Consider the following 24,676-nt stretch of genomic DNA (forward strand, 5'->3'; position numbering starts at 1 on the left):
ATTTTTAAATAAGCTGTTGTCATTACACCATTTTAAAGAGTGTATGATCAATGTTCTCCTGGTATGGATTTCTTGGGGACAACCTCAATCTGTTTCAGTGGGAGACCTTTAATTAGAGTATTTAATTAAGAGTTTCTTTCAGGAACTTTTCAAAGGACAACTTAATATTTGAGTAACTTCACCTTATTTATATCTCTAGAATTGAACAGTGAAGAAATCTTGACAGTTGTCACAAAGACTCAAAGAGACCAAACATTACAAAAATTATTTTCATTTATTCAAGACTTTCAAATAAAATATTCATTTAATATGATACTCACAGAGGCAATAAAATACATAATTTATTTGGCGTTTCAAAGTCATTTAAAAATAGAGAGCTGTCATTTTAAAAAGCTCCGCTATTTTTCTTCCCTCTAGCACATTAGGAAAAAAAAACACAACTCACAAGATACCACATCATGTAAGAAAGCCAAGTTCTGTCTCACTCACATATCTTGATCAACAGGGAGGAAAAACCTGCTTGCTGCAGCTGCTGGCATCCAGTCCCTTGAATTTGGGTGTGCTGAAATTATGATATGAATTCACGGTGTGTCTTTAGTGCACCTGCCTGTTGTCTATTTGACGAGGAAACTGTGGGAAGTACTTCACAGATAGACTGAAAGTCTTCCTTTTGCACTGTTGGAAGCGTATTCTCTGACACTCCCTAATAAGAAAATCTGTACCACCTGTCACCTATTATTTTTTAATAAAAGTCCCCAGTCCCTTTTAATATATCTGTTTCATGATAGAAAAGTATAGGGGCCTTATTCAATTGTAAATGTGAGCCTTGTATAAAAAGGTATAAATATTACAACATTGAAAGGCAGAATCTCCCAGCCCTCCACTGAAAGTGAAGAGTGGTGTTCATATTCCTGTAACACTGAGGTGTACCAGCAGGATCTGAACTCACATCATCCAAAGGCAGAGGGCCCTGTGGAGTCAAAACAAGTGAAGGAGAGCCTCTGAGGCAGCGAAAATGTCCAAATGGAAAGGTAACTAAACCACTATGAACTGAGTTAAGATTGCGCCTGCATCTTGCTGCAGAATGAGGGAAAGGAAATTAAATTAGACACTATAACTGAGAAGCCAACACTCAGCCAGTTATTTGTCTCTTGCCATAAAACCCTGCTGTCACTGATCAAATCCCCTTTGCTTCCTCTTGTTACACATACTAACAGCATTCAAGGAACTCACTCAGCAATGCCCTTCCTGCTTCCAGCCCTGAGCATGTTCTCCTCTTTCTCAAGTAATGTTTAATACTCACTCCCCCATGGCTGCCCAACTTCACTCTTCTTACTGCTACTTACTTCTGCACATCTCCTGGATGCCAGTCATGCATGTCAAGTAGGCTTCTGCTATTTGTGCTTTTCCATTTATTTCCTACTATGTCCCATTGAAGTGAATTCACCCAGTAGAGCAGTGGTCTTTCTTCCCATACTTGTACTGTCTTTGTGCCTCTTGCCACCTCCCCACTCCATGCTGTCTACTGTGGTGCTTTGTGTGACCCAAATGGCTGTCATATTAGCTGGTGTGGGCCTGACTTATGCAGGCAAACCTTGAAGAAGTCCCTCTCCAGGGCGTAAAGAGTGCTTTGCTAAATTCAAGCCATTTACTAAAACGTCTAGTGGGTGTCATTGGACTCCTGAGGCAGAGCGAACGGTGTACAATATTACTGATGAGTTATGGGCATGATTCTAATTTGGTTATTCTATTTAGTAACTCTTTTCTCTTAATTTTTCTTTTGGATTCTCACTTAGAGAAGGCTAATGTTTTTAAATACAGGAAGTCAGATATTTGCCCATGTTACACTGCAAAGTTATATAAATAAGTTGCAACATTTTCAAAATAATAATATGTCAGCAAAAGACATTCATTTCAATCTTTTTACAATCATAAATACTGGAAAAAATCTTGATCACTTTATAATAATAATTCATTGGATCTATTTTAACATACAAAAAGTCAGGTGCTCTTCTCTGGGTTATGAGATTCTGGGTAAGAATTCAGTTCAGGAGTTACGAGGTTCTCGGTGTTACATATGTCAGGTTTAGTTTGAGGTCTGAGGATATTTTGGGGGGGATATTTCAAAGACATAAAAATATTTATATACATATAAATATTTGTCACATTAAATATTTGGACCATCAGTCACTTGGTACCAAAACCAATATATGGATTCAATTGGAATTTAAGTTTTCACTTTAACTTTTTCCTGCCAAATATCCCATCAAAACAAACAATTAAATATTGTTACAGCTGAAGCTTGATCTTTAGAATTCTTCTTTTTTGTCCACTTGGTGTCTACTTTTCCTGTGGTTGAAATCCTTCATTCACCTTATAGAGTGATTACTCGGAGACTGTTTCATTGTCTTTGATCTGGAAATTCCTCGTTGTTTTTTCCATAACATTTCTTATATGCCACATACACTAGAAAACAACACATGGAAGGTTAAGCAAATTTTGTAACAATTAGCTGCAAACTTACTTTGGACAGTGACTATAAGCTATGGCTCAAAAAGCAGCCTGCACATCCTGCAGGCAGGAGACTACTTAGAACAATCACCAGTCCTAATTGCATGAGCACTCCTGGTAAGAGGAATGACTGCATTTCAGGAAGACCTACCATACAGCTGCACAGAAGACTTGCTCCCATGATTTCTGCAGGTGGTACTCGCCAACAGCCACAGCAGCAAGCATTTATTCTGTACCTGTCTCCCAGTGAATGTGTTAGTCCTCAATAAATATGGTGCCTGTGAAGGGTCAATGTTTAGGACCTTGGTCTAATGGCCTATGTGGGAGGACTTGAGCTGGAATAATACTCCATTTCTCCCAGGCCTCATTCATTCCTTCCCACCAGGAGGGGGGCCTGGTTAGTGATCAGCCTTCCTCTCTTCCAGGGAGCTGCTAGTCTCTGGTAGCAGCCATTTCTCAGTATGTTTTTGAGGTTAGATGGCCCTGCAAGGGGAGACTTGCAGTTCATGTGTATATATGTGAATTATGTGCACATGTGTGAGGCATTGGAAGGGAGCAGTATTAACCAGCCCGTTTGGTTGCAGTTTCGAGCTATATTTTCTTTTTATCTGTAATAAAAGTGCTTTTTTGTTATCTATATATTTGATTTTTTTTTCTTCTACCGCTTAATTCCAAAGTCCACAGGGAAAGAGAAGGTATTATTTACCCTCAAATTGCAATAACTCACACTTAAAATTGGTATAATAATGTTGACTACCTCATAGGGCAATTCTAATCATTAAATGGCATAAAATAGTAAAGTGCCTACTATGGGAAAATAGTAAGTGCTCAGTAAATGTTAACTATCATTATGATACACAGCTGAGAGAAGTAATCTCCTGCTTCCAAGATCTTACTATGTCAACATCAATATCTCCTTGGATTGGTCCCTGCACTTTTTGAAGCCACTGAGCTATTGAATTGCACTTATGATTAATTAAAATATCCCAACACTTTTATTATAAGCTCTTTTCAGCTGGGATTACCTCAATTTATACTTAGATCACTGATTTTGTTTAATCAAACTGTTTATTCCTTTTCTTTCTCCCCATCCTCCCTCCCTTCTTTCCTTCCTTCCTTTCTTCCTTTTTTCCTTCTTTCTTCCCTCCCCACTTTTTCTTGTTCCAAAAAATAGATTTCTAATCCTTTTACCAAAATATATTTCCAAGCATTGCATATACTTAGTAAAAATCCTTTCCTTGTTTTCAAAACCAATACATGGATTCAATTGGAATTTAAATTTTACTGCTAAAACTGCGGGAAAGTATAAGATAATACTAGTGCTCACTTTTCCATCATTCCTTCAGCTTATCTATTAATTCCTTTTGAGTTATTCAACTAGTAAAGGTATTTAATTGCTCTATCAACCAGAGTACTTTCTCTGGCTTGTCTACTGGACATCACTAGCTAATTATTTGGAAAAATCTCAAGGTGCACTAAATTGGGTATATCTGTATCATATAGGAAAACAGGGAATTAGGCCATGAGTGCCTGTCACCTGCATTAGTGATAAATCAGTGGAAGGTTTCCAATGGTTTCAGAGAGTCCTATAATAGAAAGCAAAACTCTGCTCCGAGAATGACATTCAAAACAGTAATACAGAAAATGATTCACACCCACAGGCAAGTTGAATACCTAATGAAGCTAAGTAAAAAAGGAAAACCAAACCCAAACAAAACTGTACCTTCAGGCATTCTATAACTTAATATTCACATCATTTGCATCATTCACCTTCACTATACAGTCCCTGCTAAATGTCATTAAGCTTAAAACAGCAGTTCATTTATTAAAAAAAAAGAGAGAATTTAAAAATAGAGGTTAAAATTCCAGTCAAAATGGCAGAGTAGGTAAATGCTGTGTTTGCTTCCTCCAAAGACCACATCAAAATTACACCTAAACTATAAAACAACCATCATTGAGAATAGCCTAAAGTCTAGTAGAGCAGAAGTCCTATAACTAAGGATATACAGAAAAAGCCATGTCAAGACTGGTAGGAGGGGCAGAGATGCGGAATGGGCTGGCACATGTGGTGCTTAAAAATTGGAAGGGGTATCTCAACTGCAGAGGAACCCTCGAGGAGTGAGGGCTCCCAGCCCCACACCAGGCTTCCCAACCCAAGCTTCCTGTGCTATGGAGAGAAGTCCCTACAACTTCTATGTATGAAACCAGTGAAGATTATGGATGGAGGATGGCTGGAGTCCAAGGCATTCCTCTTAAAGGGCCCACACATGGGACTCACTGATGGACTCACTCACTCTGAGTTCCAGTGCTGGGGCAGAAGCTTGAAAGGTGCTGGAAACATACAGGGAGGAACTGAATTTCTGGCTTTAGAGTGAAAGCTGGAGAAGCAGCTTTCTCCCAAACAGAGGAGCTAGCAGTTAGCAGAAGCCATTGTTCTTTTGTTGGGCCCTTCCCCCACCCAGCCTGCATGTGTAAGTGGGCACAGTTGCTGAGTCTGCATCAATCTGACTACCACCCTTAGCCTACCCTGATGATTCCCTGATACCTCACCCCACCCAACTTGTGGGCCACCCAAGCTGCTTCTAGTGGCATTTCCATACACTGTCTTGGCTCATGCTGTAAATTTTTTAAAAATCTCCCAAACAAACATCTAGTCTCAGTGTGCCCTGTAGCACTTGCTAAGCAGCCCTAAGTCTGGAAGTAGGTGCAGCCAGCCTCAGATTGCTGCTTAGCCTCTCGCAGGCACCTCCAAGCCTAGCACAGGTAGCAACTGTCTGCAGAACACTTTATAGCTTATACCAAGGGGCCCTGGGCAAGGAACAGGCAATGGCTGATCTTGGCCTGCACCAGAGTCCCTCCCAATAAGCTCCAGAGCCAACACACCTGGTGGCCAGCTTCAGAACACACTTAAGTACTGCCCAACTGTCTCCACAAATGACACACCAAAGGGCAGGCTCAGCAGGTACCAGGACCCTTTTAAAGCGAATCCTACTTCATAGGATCATCCCCTGCACAACAGCTCCTCCACTGTAGTCATGGTCAGTCCTCACAACTAATCAGACTGAGAGTCAATAGCTCCCATCAATGTGCCAACAGTAATCGAGGTTCAACTACAATAGGAGGGCACATATGACCCACAGAATGGACATACCTCGTGCACCCAGCTCCAAGGAGACTATGCCACTGGGCCCAACAGGACACCTATGGGCTACTGGGCCCATAAGGACACTCTACCAAGACTGGGAGACATAGTTGATCTACCTAATACATAGAAACAAACACAGTGGGGCAGCCAAAATGAGGAGACAAAGAAGCACGTTCCAAATAAAAAAACAGAAAAAAGCTCCAGAGAAAGAACTAACCAAAGTGGAGACAAGGGATCTACCTGATGCAGAGTTCAAAACACTGGTTATAAAGGATGCTCAATGATCTCAGAGAGAACTTCAAAAAACAGATAGGAAAATAAAAATGTAGATAGAAAACATAAAAAAGAACCAGTCAGTAATAAAGAATACAATAACTGAAATGAAGAATACATTAGAGAGAATCAACAGTAGATTAGACAAAGCAGAGAATCGAATGAGCAATTTAGAAGATAAGGTTGCAGAACATTCAATCAGAACAGCAAAAAGAGAAAAGAATAAAAAAAAATGAGGATAATTTAAGGGGCCTCTGGGACAACATCAAGTGTACCAACATTCACACTATAAGGGACCCAGAAGAAGAGAGAGAACAAGGAATTGAAAACCTACTTGAAGAAATAATGACAGAAAATTTCCCTAACTTGGTGAAGGAAATAAACATACAAACCAAGGAAGTGCAGAGTCCCAAACAAAATGAACCCAAAGAGGCCCACACCAAGACACATCTTAATTAAACTGCCAAAGGTTAAAGACAAAGAGAAAGTCTTAAAAGCAGCAAGAGGCAAGTCGTTAGTTACCTACAAGGGAGCTCCCATAACACTGTCATCTGATTTCTCAATAGAAACTTTTTGGACCGGAAGGGATTGGCATGGAATATTCAAAGTGATGAAAAGCAAGCATCTATAACCAAGATTATTTTACCCAACAAAGGTAGCATTTAGAATGGAAGGACATTCTAGATAAAAAGCTTCCCAGACAAGAAAAAGCTAAAGGAGTTGATCACCACTAAACCAGAATTACAAGAAAGGTTAGAGGGACTTCTTGAGGAAGAAGGAAAAGGAGGAGAAAAAAGAGGAGGAGGAAGAGGAGGAGGAGGAGGAGGAGGAGGAGGAGGAGAAGAAGGAGGAGAAGAAGGAGGAGGAGAAGAAGAAAAGATAAAAAATATGGATAATAAAATGACAATAGCTACATATCTATCAACAATCACTTTAAATGTAAATGAATTAAATGCTCCAATCAAAAGACATAGGGTGACTGAATGGATAAGAAAACAAAACCCTTACATATGCTGCGTACAAGAGACTCACTTCAGATGGAAAGACATACACAGGCTAAAAGTAAAGAGATGGAAAAAGATATTCATGAAAATGGAAATGAAAAATAAAAAACTTGGGTAGCAATACTTATACCAGACAAAATAGACTTTAAAACAAAGGCTGTAACAAGAGACAAAGAAGGACTCACTAATTTTGCTTCTGGGTATTTATCCACAGAAACCCAGAAACACTAATTCAGAAAGACATATGCATCCAGAAGCTGATTGCAGCATTATTTACAATAGCCAAGATATGGAAGCAACTTTAGTGTCCATCAATAAATCAATGGATAAAGAAGTGGTATATATATACAATGGAATATTATTCAGCCATAAAAAAGAATGAAATGTTGCCATCTCCAACAAGAATGGACCTAGAGGGTATTGTGGTGAGTGGAGTAAGTCGGATAGAGAAACACAAACACCATATGATTTCACTTATATGTAGAATCTAAAAAACAAAATAAATTAACAAACAAAAAAGAACAAACTCACAGATATAGAAAACACTTTGATAGCTGCCAGATGGGAGGGATGTTGGGGGACAGGGTGAAAGGGGAAGGAATTAAGAAGCACAAATTGGTAGTTACAAAATAGTTATGGGAATGTAAAGTACAGCATAGGGAATGTAGTCAATAATATTGTAATAACTATGTATGGTGTCAGATGGGTACTAGATTTATCAGGGTGATCACTTTGTAAATTATATAAATGTGTAATCACTGTTGTACACCTGAAATTAATATAATATTGTACGTCAACTGTAATTGAAAAATAAAAAATATATATATTAAAAACATAGCGGTCAACTATCATTAGTCCTTGGAAAACAAAATTTAGAGAAAAGTTTCAACTAATTGAAGGCCAGCAGATGGCAGGAGCTAATGGATCAAAGATACATGATACATCAGAGTAAAATTAAAGATCAGCTTAACTACCCCTAGTACTTGATATAAAGAACCTGTTTGCATCAACTGTTTCAAGTATATGGGTATTAAAATATATATGCATACACACACACACACACATATCTGTCTTCCAATATAACTTAGCTTGATAAATAGTCTTAGTATACATTTTTTTCTGATAAATTTCCTATATTTACAAAGCATATCAAAACGATGTTTTGAAAAAAAAATAATGACCAGTTCCTGGAAGCCGGTAGGAAGGCATACAAATAAAATGGTTCTAGCAGGTTAATGTGCTTCCCTAATTACTGAGGAAAAGAAAGTCAGTGGAATGAATCGATCTCCATTACTTTTCACTTAAAAGTAATCTTTACTAGAATGTTTTGGTAAAATTACAATCTTTTCATCAGTAGTTGGGAAGTCATGATAATATTATGGGTGACTTTTTCCACCCAGTTATTTCACTTTTAGAAAAAGGGCACTTAACCTAATTTATATAATTAATTGCCAGAAAAATGTATTTTAAAAAGCACCATATTAGCAACTCCAGTATTTCTCAAAGAAGAACATTATAATGAAATGTGATTAGCATTATTGCTTACTTCCTAAGAATATTGCTGCGAAGGCGAGCTGGAAAATGCTGTAGATGAGTGGGAAGGTAAACACCTGATTAAGTTGCTCTTGGGTGAAGGAGAGCTGGACTACGGTGGAACACAGTTGTGTGTTCTGCATCCCTGTTTCCAAAGCAACTGTTCGGCACCTAAAAGAAATGTTAAGAGAATATACATTTTTATTGTTTGTTTTGCTTTGCGATTGTATAAAATTCAAAGCTGATATGAGAACAAGTACATAAAAAGTGAATATATAAGTATATATTATATATATATACTATATAGTTTGCTTTTAATATATATATATTCAATATATAATTTTATTTATATTGAATAAGTATATAACGTATTTATATGTTATAATATAATATAAATAAATATTATCTCTCCATATATACACATAAATAAAATCTTACCCTTGTCATCTTTTATGATTGTTATGATAATGAGAAAATGAATATAAAACCCTATGAAAGTTGAAAAGACATATGCAAACAAATGACACTGTTATTGTTTTTTTTCTTTTCACATCAAAAAAATAGATTAGAACATCTTTTTATCCAGAGAAACAAAGAACACCAATTAGCTCATTTTGCCCCTGAACAGTGGGATATATCTACATCTACATGTGTAAATATATATACATAAAATATTTATATTTAATATATTATATAATAATGTTTATTAATAAGTTATGTATTTATTAAATATAAATAAAAGTATTAGGTTGGTGCAAAAGTAATTGTGGTTTAAAAGTTAAAAACAATTGCAAAAACTGCAATTACTTTTGCATCAACCTAATACATATTGAATAAATATATATACATAAAAACAGATATAGATATATATAAATAAAAATATGTATGTATCAAAGGAGGAAGCTCATTTATGTTAGTGGTCCATAAATGGCAAAGGGGGTTCATTTCAGAAACTCTTTTCAATTCTGTCCATGGGAACTATACAGAGCACAGAGGAAAGGCTGAGAAAACACTCAAGATAGAGTATTTGTTATAGTTGTTTTATTATTAAATTGGTTCTGTTTTACTGATTAAATCTCGATCAAAAATCTGCAAGGTAGGTGTTACCGCCTCCAATCTACAGATAAGAAATGTCAGAGCAAAAGTACCTGGTCCCACAGCTGGTGAGGGGCAGGTCAGAGTGCAAGTCCAGGTCAGCCTGACTCACACGTCCAACTCGTTCCACTGTCTAGGGCTGGTTATCTCTTTCCCAACTTCATACATGCAGGAGCTCCTACACCTGCTTTTCCCACTGTCTATTGATTCAGTTGGGTTAGTAGGAGAGGAAATGCTTTTACTCAGTGCCAAACCCATAAATGCTAACCCTGGTTCTAATATTTAGCAACCTTGAATGATAAGTTCCTCCTGTTGCTGCCTGGAGGAATCCTTGTGTATTACAAGGCCAGCGTAACTTCTCTTTTCTTTTTTTCTCAACCTAAGTGCTTTTGTTAAGTTACTTTGTTTGGAGACTAAGGATGCAAGACAATGGAAGAGCTCACTCTGCATTGTATAGAGAATGGTCCGGAAGAATTTGAGTAAAAGAGGGGCTGTCAGTATTTTCTTTCTGGGGAACTTGCATAATTTAGGAATGAATAAGTCTATTTAGAATTACATATTCAGAAATAGTTATCACAGCTGAAATAGTTTGAATTTATTACTGGTATCTACAGCTGTTATGGGATTGATTGTATCCTCCCAATAGCATATGCTGATGTCCTAATCCCCAGTACCTCAGAATGTGACCTTATTTGGAAGTAGGGTCATTGCAGATGTAATTAGTTAAGGTGATTAGGGTGTGTCCTAAACTACTATAACTGGTGTCCTTACAACAAAGGGAAATTTGGACAGAGAGAAACATAAGAGGAAGAGAACATGAAGAGAAATAGGGAGAAGACGGCCATCTACAAGCCAAGAGGAGAGGCCTTGGACAGATTCCCCTTCACATCCCTCAGAAGGAACCAATCCAGCCACACACTGATTTTGGACTTCCAGCCTCTAGAACTGTAAGACAATACATGTCCGTTGTTTAAGCCATCCCGTTTGTGAAAGCAGCCCTAGTAAACGAATACAACAGCTATTACAGGAGAAAATTCCCAGTCTGATTTACCAAAACACCATACCTGTGCCAGGGTTGACCAGCTATTCTAGCCAGAAAAAAACCTAGAGAGTAACCGGCCACAGGAAATATTGTTCCTACAATCCACAGTTTAGGAGCGATGATCCAGGCACTCTGGTACAGAATTCCTCCAACCACAGCTATGAGCACGATAAGGATTGCACCTGTGACGGACCCAATCTGGAAAAAGACACAAGCAGACCCAATCGTTGTCATAATGATGTTACACCTCTGTATTCCTTGTCTGATGGCTGTGGTCAGACTACCAGAAATGCTGTTGCTTGTCCCATGTTTTAATTTTTAAGAAAATAACAGAACAAACAGTATGCACACTCAATTAGCCTGAAGAATGTTCTAGCTTGCAAAGTATCCTTGACAGAGAGAAAGAAAATCCATTCAATAAAAACTAGAAGACCTGGCCTCCAGATTCCACTCCTGCTGCTCTCCTTCCTTTTGTAAATCACTTCTCTGTCTTAGTTTCTTCATCTGTAATTAAAAATAAAATCTTGCCCTAGTCACCTTTTATGATTGTTACGTTAAGGTGAAAATGGATAAAACTCTACAAAAGTCAAAAAAGACATATATATACAAATACCACTGTTCTTGTTTTCTCCCTTTCACATTAAAAAAAAAAAGTTTGGATTTTATAACTTATTTTTTTCATTCAGAGAAACAAAGAATACCACCTAGCTTATTTTGCTCCCTGATCAGTGGATTGTCTGTATCTCTATCTCATCATCTATCTTTATATCTATGTCTATATACCTGTATGATCCATATCTATATATCTATATCATCTTTATCCATATCATCTAGTTGGAATATAGTTGGTGAAAGGGAATGAATGGTTTCTAATTTTAAATAAATATATCATATATATTATACATCTAAATATATTTTCTACCAATTGCCAGGCACTGAATTGGCCATATGGATACAGAGATAAGAAAGATCTGATCTATTTTCTAAGGCAGCTGAGTAGATACACTATATAATACAAACCCACATAACAGAGGTAAGAGCAAAGTGCTGTGGGAGTAAAGAGTAGAGCAAAACCAAGAGGCGATTGAATTGGATATCCCAAAGGGTGGACAGAAATTTGCCCTGTGGATGGACAACGAAAAGCATTCTAGAAGAGTGAACTGCATGCATGTCTAATAACTATAGACCTTCTAGAACGAGGTTTATACTATAATGAGAAAATCAGTGTAGCAGCTAGAAAGATCTATCATTTTAACTCTCACTGTGGAGCATTTGTCTGTAGCCTATAAATTGGGACACTTACCTTAAGTATGATCTTGGCTTTCTGGGGCCATTTGTGATTAACAAACATTCCAATGGAAACAGGAACAACAAGAGCAACCAAAGATGTACCTAAAGATGACAGAAGAGTAGTTTGATCAACTGAACACATAGTACAAGGAAAAGAGACTTAAGTAATACATCAGTCTCCCTTCTTGAATACACAAAACAATAACAAAAAACAAACAAACAAACAAACAAACAAAAAACCTGTCCTTCTTTATCCACTTCAGTAAGTAATTTAATATTACTAGTGATAATTCATAATATTGAAGATATAAATCCTTTCCCTAAATTCTGGGTAAATTTTTTAGAGCTCCTTATACTGCTAACCCGTATCTTTTAGTTTTAATTTGTCAGAATCTTGCCTTATTTGGTGTTTGGACTTCTATGTCCTAGGAAAAATTCTTTTCAAAGTGTGTGTGTATGTGTGCGTGTGTTCTTAGGGAGTACATAGATAATATTTTATATCTGTCTGTTACTGCCTGGTAGTAGAAATAAAAGAAAAAGTTCAAACTTCTCCAGATTTTCTGTGGACTAATGACTTCTGGTTAGGACTGATTTTGGTTATTCAAATCTACAGCAGAGAGGTGAGAGAATAGGTTGAAAGGCACGCTTTACATTTTCCATGAGATAATATATTATCTCAAGTAATTATAATTCGTTGCAGGAACGTGCTCACACAGTCAGATAAAAAAGTCATACTTCGATTTCACTGTGTTAAATTCACTGCTGTTCTTGTGACATGTGGTTTGTTTCTCCGAATTGTTTAACACTAATTTTTCCAATAGCTGCTCTTATGTAATATAGCACCCACGACTTCTTGATATGAATTGATTGTACTCTGGTAGCTTAAATCTAGGAGCAAATACTGTGCTTGGAATGTATGTGGTTAGGTTTTGGTAATATATTTTTAATGTGTTGGATTTGTGAGAAGGCAGCTCACTCCCATGTTTGACCCCTCTTGCCTTATAAGAGGCTTTATGTTTGGGGGAGCAGCCCAAGGCTACTGAATATACAAGCAAGAAAGACCACCTGCCAAAATACATGGCAGATTTACATTTCCTCTCCTGACAAGATGTGGCCAGATAAAGATTTTCCAGGACTTGAAATTGACTGGAAAAGACACACCTTTGACCTTCTTCACACTCAGAGTATGTGGTTCCCACCTGGAGAGGTGGGTTATGCTAACTCTTTACTCCGCAGTGGGCCAGAGTTCCCGCTCTTCCCTTCTCCCAGGCTCTGCTTGTTTTCCTTATTTCCCATATTGCTGGGCTTTCTGTCCAACGCTTGACTATTTAGATGAGGCAGCATCTGCTTATAGTTACACCATTGGAACCATAACTTGGTCTTTAATCAAGTTTACACAGCAGGTGTAGGAGGAAAGAAAGGGAGAAAGAAAAAAAGAGAACGGAAGAGAATGGTGAATGGAGTCACGTGTTGGAAGTAGGAGCCAGATAGTCTCTGAGCTGAACCTTATTTGCAAACTGGGAACTGTGCAAGTCATTGAACCCCTCTCAGTCTCGATTTCTGTTTGTGAAATGAGAAAAATTGTGTCTATTTCACAGTGCTGTTGTGAGAATTCAGCGGTGAAGTAGGTGTACAGTTCGTGGTGCTGGATGCTTCCCAGTGTAGGGTAGAGAGGAGTAGGAATAACAACTTGCTGCACTGTGTTCCTGGTGGTACCAGCTGCACGAGCTGCCCCCTCCTCCATCCAGATGCCATCGTCTGAAGGGGCTCAGCGGGTGTTTATGGAGTGAGCACCATGCGGAACCTGTGCCTAACAGCCCTGTGCACAGAGCAGAGTGGGGAGCAGACCAGGTCATGCCGACAGATGCAACAGTGACCCTGGCCCTTAATCTCCTCATCTAAATAGCAGCAAAAACACTTTCTGAAGTAATTAAGTTGAAGTAGCAATAACATTTTCTGAAGCATTAGGAAAACCAGTAGCAAGAAGGTTAAGTTGGAAATAAGCCTGGGCTGAATGGTGAGTAAGCATAATTAATGTCTTTGTTTTTCAAACTCTTATTTAAAAAATTTTAAATCTTTCCCTTTTCTTTCTCTTCTATTTTCTTTCTTTCTTTCTTTTTTTTTTTTTTTGGTCTTTTACTTCTTCTTTGATGACCCTTACCTCCATTCTTAATTACTCTTTCTCACTTTCTCTTCCTTTCTAAATTTACTCACATTGAAGGATGTGATATAAGTCATTCACACCATAGTTAGAATTATTCATATAGCTATAGGGCATTTTCCAGAAGGGAATGTGAATCAAGAGACTATTTTAAGGCTTAAATTATTTTCTTAAATAGTGAGTAATACATAATTAAGTCTCCTTATTCCACAGACATTCCTTGAGAGGCCTACAATGTATACCACTCAAGCAAACTGCATTTTTTAACTCTAAGGAGGGTGTTCTCCGAGAGAACAGACTGAGAGCTCAGCAGCATGAGCATGGGCAGATGGTTGTGCAGGGTCATCCTAAAACCTGTTTGCAGCAGGAGACTATGTCTGATTTGGAGGAGTTCCTCAGGGGTCAGTAGAAGAGCAGGTGTGTCAAGGGAGACCACTTTGTTTATTATTATTTTGTCTCATGGTCATGGTAGGAGTGGTGAGAGAGAAAAGACTATCTGAAAATATTGCAGTACAGATCATCCCTACTTAGGGTTCCCAAATTTTGTTCTGAACAAGTTGTGTAGACCGTGAACCATGTTTTATCACAGAAACAATCTTTCTTAGAAATGGAGGGACTTTAGGTGCTGTCCAGTCCAGCTTCCCATGCCAGCAGGAATCCCTTCAACAGACATTCTGCTGAGTGACCATTTAGCCTTTGGTTGCATGCTTACTTCAATGGGACACCCACACCTCTTTGAGGGAGTCCATTGGGGAGATGTTTGTCTCCAAGATCAGCTGAAAATGGACTATTTAGCATGTAATGTACCTGGTGACTGGTAATGATGTGCTATCCTACATCTTGTCTCTCATGGCGATAGTTCTGTGGAAAATGCGTGACTTGGGTAGACCAGCAGCCGTCTTATCCTTCCCTTGAGACCACGCTACACCAACAACTTAGTCTTCCACCATTGCTTACTTTCCCAGAAACAGGAAAAAAGCTCCGTTGTGATGGTGGTGACTATCTGGGAGTTGAAATGAGTGAAGATAGACCATAACTAGCAAATTTGACCTCTGGGCCATGACACACAGACCATGTCCGTAAAGCAGCTTCTGAAACAAAATGTGGCTGCCTGTCGAGTGTTATCGTGTAGTTTCCTATTGCCACACTCTGCATTGCCTCCTGGGTGCCCTATTTTTAAATCATTAGGGGAATGTTTTTGTATTTCTTCAAGTTGAGTGTCTGGGAGCAAAGTTGTGTTGCCATGAACTAGTTGCCCTGTGGGTTAAGGAAAGGCTGGAGCCTCTGGTGCCGCAGACACTTCAGCCTCTGCAGGTCCAGATGGCTGTGCAGGGGAACCCCTTAAGCTGGGTCCACTCCCTGGTGATTTCAGTGGAGGAAAGAACAGGTTCTCCCATAGTTTCAAGGTTTGGAATTTAAATTCTGCCAACTCTAATTCAGATGCAGGGGTGACTTGTAATGAAAACCTAATTAGGCACAAACTGCTGCTGGTGCAAGAGGCAAATACTAGCTAGGTCTGAGCCTGGCCGGAGAACCTAGCTGGGGATAAGCAGAGAGTAGGAGAATAATATTCAGAAATCTTGCAGAGGAATGACTTACCTATGTTATCATAGGGAATTATGATCGTCCCAGAGTCGACCCACGCTTTGGTATAGATTAAGAGGCACAGCGGCATCATTCCCAGGGCCATCAGCGTGGAGCATGTGGTCATGCTGACGCTGAAAGGAAACAGGCAGGTTGATACGTCCACCTGAGTTTTCTAGGGGAGAGGTTGTTTCATTTTTCAATTCATTAGACAGTCCTACAAAAGACTGTCTCAACCAGCAGCACCCATCCGGTCTGATGGACAGAAATATATGTGTACCCCAATTTGTGCAGGGTCCAACCTCGGGTAAAACGGTGAGATATGTGTTTGGTGTCTTCCTACTTTGTTTTGTGCCATCCCTCCCTCCCCATTGGTTCTCAAGAATCAAAGAAGATATTTGGTGACCATTTACACTCATTACTAAACAAGGTTCGAGGTGTTTAGACATGCTAGCCTTTGAACCTCCAATCAAAGAACAAGAAACACATTTATATCAGAAAAGACATCGAGGGCTTCACCATGTCTGTCTGTGCTGGGACGAGATGGGCCTCCCTGGGCCCTTGAAAGAGAATGCATGACCAAAAGAGGAAACTTCAGTGTTTTTCCTTAAAGCATTTGCCCAAATGCTCACAGCTTGAGAAAAGAAGAAGAAGCTGACTTAAAAAACAAACAAACAAATAAACAAAAGATGCAAGCAGGCAGGGTAGGCCCCGGTTCTATTTCTGCTGAAATTTACCAAATGTGTATTCAGAAGAACAAGGTCTGGTACATTCCTCCTGAGAGTATCTGAGTTTTAGCAGTGGATCTGGGTAAGGAAGTGGACTTTGGCTTTTGACATGGAGACATTAATATGGAATGATACTATTTTCAGCACTGTCACAGTAGATGGAAAAGAGGTTTTGGGTAGTGGGTCTTCCTGTTCCTATTAAGTGTCCTGTATACAGGAGCACATTCTCTGCCCAGGGAGCAGAGCCTTAAATGGCTGGGCCAGACAATAAAGCCAGACACTGCCTGGATGGAAATCAAGCATGTCCACTTACTATGTGACTTTGGGTCATTTACTTGTCTTTTCTTTGCCCATTTCCTTATCTGTAATATGAAATCATAACCATTACTACCTTACAGGCTGTGAGAACAGACTGAGCCAGTGAGTCCAGGACTTAGAACAATGCAAGGTGCTCATTAAAAGGTAGTTACTGTTATTATATATTCAGCCATAGTGTGTGCTGTATTCCAGCATAATTCCAAATTAGGAAACTAGAAAAATTTTTCTGAAAGACTTTTTCTCCAATAGCTGTTGCACTGAGATTATCAGAGTAGTAATTTCTTAAAGGTATTATATGGCGACTGCGAGGAAGATACTAAATTATTTATATCACCTGTCTCTCCCCCTCCCTCCCCAGCCTCCCCCCAAGAACAACAGATGCAACCATTCTATATAATGCTAAGGAAAACAGCTGCATGTGAGGAATTTCATTTCAATGTATCTAACTTAGCACAGTTTTGGCAAAGTGAAGAGTGGGGACAATGTTTATCAGGGGACTTAACTTCCCTAAAAATCATTTTAAAACAAAACAAAACAGGAATGACCTCACTTTAAAAGTATTTAAAGGATTTAGAAAAAAATACTTGTCTTTGTAGAGCTAAAATACTGTAACAATCATCAATGCTAGAGTTGTATGTAAACCATTTTCAAGAAGTTCAATCGATTATGGTGACAGGCTAACTTAATTTAGGTACAAAATAGGATGCAAAGGCAGAGTCCTACAGCACAATAAGTTAATTTGTTATAAATTGTGCTTTGTCCTACTTAAAATTGAAGTACTCCGGAGTATCCATGATTCCCCCCTCCCTACCTACCTCCTGTTCTATGCCATTCTCTTTTTTATATTTTATTTTAAAAAATAAATTAGAATGGATTTAAAGTTATCCCATCATTAAATTACTTTTATTCCAGTGCATTCTATATGCTTCCTAGAGTGGAGAGGGCGAAAAGGTGGTGGTGGAGAGGGCCAGTACTCATTACCTGGATCATAGTGAAGAGAAGCCTGGGATTTTTGTCTTTAAAAGGATGAGAACAACTTTTAGAAGGAAGTCTGTTTCTCTCCGTGTTTTTCTTTCAAATTTTCTTGTGAAAGGAAATTCTGAGCTATTGCTAAGACAATTTCTGAAGTTGCAGCATGGTAGTGAGATTCTCAAGAGCAATTTCTTAAGGGCCGCAGGAGGGAAAAGATAGAGATTGGAGAAGGAAAAGGTTTAGCTTTAGTGGGACATCGTGAGAGTGAAGTGCTGCCAAAAGACGAGAGGAGAGGTGGTTGGAAGTCAATGCCATTTGAACTAATACGAGAACAACAACAAACCACTCAAAATGAGGTGAAAAACAGCTCACAGATAAATTATTTTAAGAAGCAATGTACAGCAATAAATTAGTAAAAGAAACAATCGTTTTGCATGAAAGAAATTTGAAGATCTATAAAAAGCACAGTTGTCAACAGTAGGAACACTACCATAAATGAATATTGGAGTGAGAGAAAATGTAAGAAAAGAAAGAAATCTCTTGTCTTTAATTCTTGGCTTTGGCTCTCTTCACCACCTGGGAGAATTATTTTTCTTTCTGGAAATAAAAGCAATAACTGAGAATTCAGTGACTGTGGATGAATTTGGTAAAGTCAGTGGTAAGAAATGCAAAAGATTGTAATCATATTAGAAGTGAAACACCAAGTTTGAAAGACCAAAGAGAATGTATATAGGTGATGCTAGAAAGTGGAGATGTGATCAATCATAGAAATAATGTTGAGCAAAGGGTAAGTCTGGACAGGGATAAGGGGCTAGGTCTGGATTGAAATGCCAGCTCTGTGACCTTGCTCAAGGTTGTGAGCCTGAATTTTATCACCTGTCACATGCAGAAGATACTAGTACTGACCTCAGAGGACTATTGGCTATCCAATACACCAGTGTGTGTAGAGTACTTACATTGTGCATGACTCATAAGAGTGCCTAACAAATATGAGCTAGAAAAATAAAAATAAATGCTACATGAGACAAACAAAGCTTGGTCACTCTGAGGAAAAATAAAGGAAAAGTCAAATAGTGTTGGGTTAGTTCTTAGGAGCTTGACATTTATGTGGTTGAAACGGGAGGGATTGCTTTGGATTTATGACACACCTGAGGGCCAGGGATCTCAAACAACTTAAAACAGTGAACACTGAGCTAGAAGATGAACAATATAATACTATTTGGCTACAGAACAAAGAATGTGGTAGGAAAATCTAGAAACGATTAAATTTAGAAAATAATAAAAGGGAGTATAGAAAGTGCATGGCAGTGCATAAATTGGGGGAAACTGAGAAAAGGATGTGAAAGGAAAGTGAGAAAATCCTGAGTAGTATGGCTGAGGCCATTGCTACGAAAGGAGAGATTTGAAAATGAGGAATCTCTGGGGATAGAGCACACACAAGAAGGTAGGATGTCTCTGTCCCCTGAACTACAAGCCTGGGCCCCAGCAGATATACCGGAAAATGTCACCTTCATTTCTCCCTGAAACCTTTTGTGCATATTGTGCCCACAGCACAACTAGCACACGTGAAAATGCCTGTGCAATGATCAGATCCCCACGACAGCTTTATAGGCTGGAGTGGTCAGAGGAGAAAGTGAAATATCATTGTGTTTTAATGAGCAAGGATTCAATGAGCAAGATCTGTTGTTTTGTGTGTGTGAATTATTTTGTTGTGTTTTTTTTCGGTTTTGTTTTTGTCAGTAGGGATTTCAAAATGCAATGGTTTCCCAGGTTGGGAAGAGATAACAGAGTGAAAGGAAGATGTTTTGGTTTCTTCTCCCAGGAACCAATGAAGTTAAAGCCAGGTGGGGTTGTTTTTCTGGCATTGTGTGGTATCCATTCAACCAGTATGGATACCTGTTGGTGTAAACAATTATATCTTCACTGCCATTGCTAAAGTTCAAGTAGAAATGGAGAAAGCAAAGTTCCAAGAGGACAGAATTGGAAATATAAATGGTAGATTAGATAGGATCGTATCTCAACAAATTATCAGGATACTTTAGCTATTCAGTGCTCACTTCAGAAGAATGGAAAGTGTTGGAAAACTGTTTCCCAAAGCTGAGGTATTACTCTCTTAATTTGCTCTAAAGAAATATTTGAACAATTTTTCTCCTAACATATGCAATGCATGTCATCATCTTTATGCAGTGACATAGTTTAACCTCCTTGCAATGATTTTGGATATCTGTGATAAACATTATTATTTGCTCTGCTGAAATATAGCAGGGGCTTCTGGGTGATTGTGTTTGTCCCTCAGATAAGCAATGCAGAGGTTGCTGTGCTTCGTGAGCGTTCTCTTTGCTCTGGAGGCATTTTGGTCTTCTCTTCTGAGGTCAGGCTTTTGGGGCCACTTGCTGCTATGGGACTCAGGCATGCCTCTCTAGCATCCCTGTCCACTTCTTATTTCTCATCCTCTGGGCCGGGAAATAGCACAACAGAGCTTTAGAATTAGGAGAGTAAGTAGGTCCTATGAAATTAAGTGGGATTTATTTTGGGTGTGCAAAGTCTTTTATTGGGTCTTGTTTGAGTTCTGAATAGGTGAAATTGATAGAGAGGTGACTATTACACTGGAGAGGTGTTGGTGTTATTTTTAAGACAAGGGGGATCTTTGGAATGCACACTTGCTAGAATGAAAATTAAACTTTTCAATGCCACTCCTTCCATTATAAGACTTATTCTGACTCGCTAAAGGATTCTTATAGACTGATTCAGCTGGATTTTTCCACCAAGGTTTCAAATTTTGACTTTGGTTCTTAATAGTATTATTTCCTACAGGAATTGTTAAAAATGTAGACAAGATTACATAATCATCTCCTGTTTCAAGAGAAATAAGATTTCCCTAAAACCACAGAAAAGTGTAACTTGGAGCTTTAAAATTAGGGTTTTTACAGTTTTAGTCCATAGAAAGGAATCTGTTTCAACAGCCAAACAAATCAACATCACACATACTTTTCTCTCTTACAAAATGATTCACGTGTGTGGCATTACATTGACGTACAAGACTCTTCCATTTTGTTAAAAAGTTACAAATACAGTTTACACTTGAAAAACTCTTAGGGTTAGGGGCACTGACCCTCCGGCACCGCAGAAAATCCACAAATAACTTTTGACTCCCACAAAACTTTACTGACAGACTATTATGGACCAGAAACCTTACTGATAACATAAACAGTCGATTAACACATATTTTTATGTTATATATATATATTATATACTGTTTTCTTATAATAAATTAAGTTAATGAAAAGAAAGTATTAAGAAAATCATAAAGAAGAGAAAATATATTTGCAGTATTTATTGAAAAAAATCCACGTATAAGTGAACCTGCACAGTTCAAACCGGTGTTGCTCAAGGGTCAACTGTATTATGTAAAAGCTGTTTAGCCAAAGCCCCATACGCCATTTAGTTCACGCTCATCAACTAGCTTTTAGAATTCTCACCTTTGTGTGCCTATGTCCAGATCAAACTAAGTTGAAGTCTAAAAAGACTTTATTGCTACATGGTGGTTCACAGATTAACTAAACCTGAACAGCGTTTGTCATCCTTTCTTCTTTACAGGACTTTCCTTAGGGGGGAAAAATCTATTGCAAGTAAGATATAGTATTTCCTTCTGTGAAAAATATGTACTTGGAAGGTATATAGTTTGTATGGTTTTTCTAAAGCTCCTGGAGAAATCAGCACCAGCTGAGACATGGTGGCTGCCCCCCAGTTGCTCACTAAGCACTGGGTCAGCCTGGAATAGTTTTACATTTTACAGTGGTTACATTTCTATACTTTGAGCTTCTCTCTTCTGAGTATAGTAGCTGGTGATTAACAGAGCTGATTGCCTAGTGTACAGTGTTTAATAAGCACACATTACATTAACACCTGGCTGGTTTGCAGAAATGCATACCTTTCACAGGAAATGAGGAATTGTGAGGTAAGGAAAAAGACATTTGTCTATTTGACTTGTAGCATTAAAATTCTCGGTCTTGTCATTTAATGCTTTGTCTTATTTCTATTGGTTTTTTTTTTTTCTGTTTTCTGGTGCTAGTTCAGACTGGCACAGGATGAACTGGGAAAACATTGCAATTTAGATTATTCTGTGGGAAGCAGAAAAACTATGTTCTGTTTATTTTATAGTAAGGTAAGCATAATTTTAAAAAAAGAAACTGCTGTAGTGTTTATTTTCTTTTACCTTGAAACAAATGTACAAATTCTTTCTTAGACATTATACCAAGAAAAAGCTTGTCCAAAGAACTAGCTGTGTTTGGTGGAGTTGACTATTGTTTCATTGATAGTTCTAATGTTTAATGAGCAATTTGATGTCATGATTGCAGACAGAGCTCCACATCACCACAAAGAAAGCTTTTTGTTTTTGTTTTTCTGATACCAACAAGGAAAACTTTCTCAACTGCAGCCTGTGGGACTTGGAAAAGATTTCTTTTTTTGAAAAACTTTGAATCTCTTCCCAAAGATAAACTGCAATTATCCAATGCCCCATTAACTGTGTTATATTAAAAAATACTAACACAAAATATACCCCCCAAATTCCAGTAGCTAAGCAGCTGTGCAGGAAGGCCGGTGCATGTGTTTATTCTCTTCTGTTTACTTCCTCCGTCGTACCCTCCTTTAGGGGCAGAACGGGTTGGTACTCACAATGCCACAGGCTTCTGAGACTAATTTAATGTGACAGCAGAATGTGCAGGTTTAGATATCTTACCTCAGGTCCATGTCGCCATCGACCCAGTAGGCCAGGATATTGGAGGCAGTTCCTCCAGGACAGCAGCCCATGATCAGCACCACTACGGCCTGGATGGGGAGGATGTTAAAGGCCACTGACAGGATGTATCCCACGAGAGGCATGATTCCAAACTGACAGAGGAAGCCAATGCATATGCCCCACGGCCGCTTTATGTGTCCCAGGAATTTCTCGATTTCCACATTGCATCCCATGGAGAACATCACTAAGGCCAACAGGATGGTCAAGACAGTACTCAGGACCACGCTTAAAATGTCATTGAAATTGCTGGCAGTTACCACACAGGAATCACCCTCGCAAATGGTCGCATTGGCCAAACAGACCGTTGAATTATTCATTGCTGGGGTTCAGGCTCGAATGGTCACAGAAATCCACAGAAGCACCAATCCTCTACTCCTCGCTAGGTAGATGATACCTGCTCCAACCGCGTCAAACTTTTAAACCCTTCTTAAACATGTGTCACTTGGTGTCTCTTTCAAAAGCCACCTCAGAGGCAATAAAAAACAATAAATGCTAGTATGTCAGTTTCGAGAGGTAACATTCCAACACAGCACAAATTATGAATCATAAAAATCCTGCCAAATTATTGGCCCAGACGGAGGAATTATAATTAATCATTTATTGGCATGGTAATGAACCGTGCCATATAAAAAGAGCTGTGTTAATGTTTAATGCTGGGAAGGTTTGTTAATTTCAGTTAAGTGACACTCAGAATATTACAGAACACTGGAGGGGTTAAGTTGTAGGAAAGCATGTTGTTCACTTATCTCCTTTAAATAAGGAGGGTTGGCTCCTGAAAAGTCGAGAACCCTGTCCCAAATTAAGTGGCAAAATGGTGTCAGACTCTGCATTGAAACCAAGACCTCTAATTTCCTCCCCCAGTAGTTTTCCTACTGTATCAATCTGCTCCTATCAGTCTGCAGTGTTCATAAAGTATATGTAAGTTTGAGAAACTTGTAGGGTCTTGATGCAAACCAACGGGAAGGTAAAATGCAGCCGCATAGAATGTTTTCTGTATTGTCTGGGGGGACGGGCGGCTGACCATGAGAGCCACCCTCAATTACTCACACGCCCAATTATGTAGGCGTCGTCATAGTAACAAAGTGCTTTATAGATAGTGACAATACAATTATTTAGAGGGATGAATCTCAGAGGATTAGGTCAAAGTGACAGGGGCAATTTGTGCTCGGAGTCAGAAATTGAAATTAGAATTTTTTGGAGTGGGGGAGGCAGTCAGAGGTTCCAAAGAAGCTTCATTTTTGTAAATGTCAAATAGGCGACCTCATTATGGGCAGAACACTGCACTCAGTGTATAGGGAAGATAAACAAGAGGGAGAGAAGAAATTGTTCCTGTTTTCAGGAGTTTATGATATAATCATTTAGTCAGGATGCAACATAAGGATAAAATTGGATATTTTGATCATAATTCACAGTTTATAAAAAACAATTGTATTATTCAATTTTATCATCTTCAATTAAGTAGGATTAACATCCGCATTTTACAGAAGAGGGCCGAGGAAATGAAGTGCTTTATTCAAGGTTACCCAGCTGATAACTAGAGATACTGAAACTCAGTTTGGCTTGGCAGAGATTTAGAGAAAAGCTTTAGAAAAGAGTTTCTCAAAACTCAGTGTGCCCTTGAATCCCCTGGGGCTCTTGTTAAAATGCAGATTCTGATTCTGGAAGTCTGGAGTGGGACCCAGATGTCTGCATTTCTGACAGACTCAGAGTTGAGGTTGATAATGCTAACCCAGGGGCTACACTTTGAGTATCAAGGCCTTAGAGTCCGTGCCAGGGTGACGACAACTACCCAAGCTGGTAAATATTGAATTTACTGGTCACAAGTGAAAGCATTTACAGAACAATTCAATACGGAAAATTAACCTTTGGCATAACATGAGCAAACACGAGCTGTGGGTAGGGGAGTGGGCCACCAAACTGAGGTGTGAATGGAGTCAAACATCCCAGTTGCTGGGGGCCTAGGGATGATGTCCCTTTAAGGAGGGATTGAGCCGCTGAGATAGTAGATGTGACAGTGAGTTCCACTCTCTGTTGGTGAACTCCGGTCCCAGGAGCGCTCCTCCCCAGCTGTCAGGCTCCACTGCCACCTTACCTTGTGAGGGTGGGCGCCCATTAGCTCTGCCTGGTTGCCGGCAGTTTCTGGAACATCCTCCTGTCTTTCCCATCATGCTTTCCACTCCCACAGCTATATGATTAGCTAGGTAATAATTCCCAGAAGG

The 24,676-nt window shown here is 38.9% G+C and overlaps 1 protein-coding gene across 2 annotated transcripts; it reads right to left on the minus strand.

The window, feature by feature from the left end:
* Positions 1-255: 255 nt before the first annotated feature.
* Positions 256-24,676, minus strand: SLC10A2 (solute carrier family 10 member 2). 2 transcript variants are annotated; one of them, XM_019731027.2, is made up of 7 exons: positions 24,550-24,676; positions 22,398-22,922; positions 15,654-15,772; positions 11,907-11,995; positions 10,626-10,801; positions 8,544-8,637; positions 256-2,466 (listed from the first exon to the last, which is right to left on the minus strand). In XM_019731027.2, the coding sequence occupies exons 2-7, from the start codon at positions 22,772-22,774 to the stop codon at positions 2,386-2,388; spliced, it is 936 nt and encodes a 311-aa protein (XP_019586586.2). In that variant the 5' UTR covers positions 22,775-22,922; positions 24,550-24,676; the 3' UTR covers positions 256-2,385. The 2 variants fall into 2 exon arrangements, with proteins under 2 accessions (XP_019586586.2, XP_019586585.2); XM_019731026.2 differs by having other exon boundaries at positions 8,480-8,637; positions 24,550-24,674.

This window comes from Rhinolophus sinicus, linkage group LG04, assembly GCF_036562045.2.
Source record: "Rhinolophus sinicus isolate RSC01 linkage group LG04, ASM3656204v1, whole genome shotgun sequence".
Taxonomy (NCBI): Eukaryota; Metazoa; Chordata; class Mammalia; order Chiroptera; family Rhinolophidae; genus Rhinolophus; species Rhinolophus sinicus.

Bases quoted from the DNA above. Each gene is read 5' to 3' on its own strand.
- SLC10A2 (XM_019731026.2), bottom strand. From the start codon at position 22,774: ATGAATAATTCAACGGTCTGTTTGGCCAATGCGACCATTTGCGAGGGT. The intron at 15,773-22,397 runs GTAAGATATCTA...GTTTCCTTTCAG, and splicing joins GATGGCGACATGGACCTGAG to CGTCAGCATGACCACATGCT. The intron at 8,638-10,625 runs GTATGGTGTTTT...CATTTCTTTTAG, and splicing joins GCTGGTCAACCCTGGCACAG to GTGCCGAACAGTTGCTTTGG.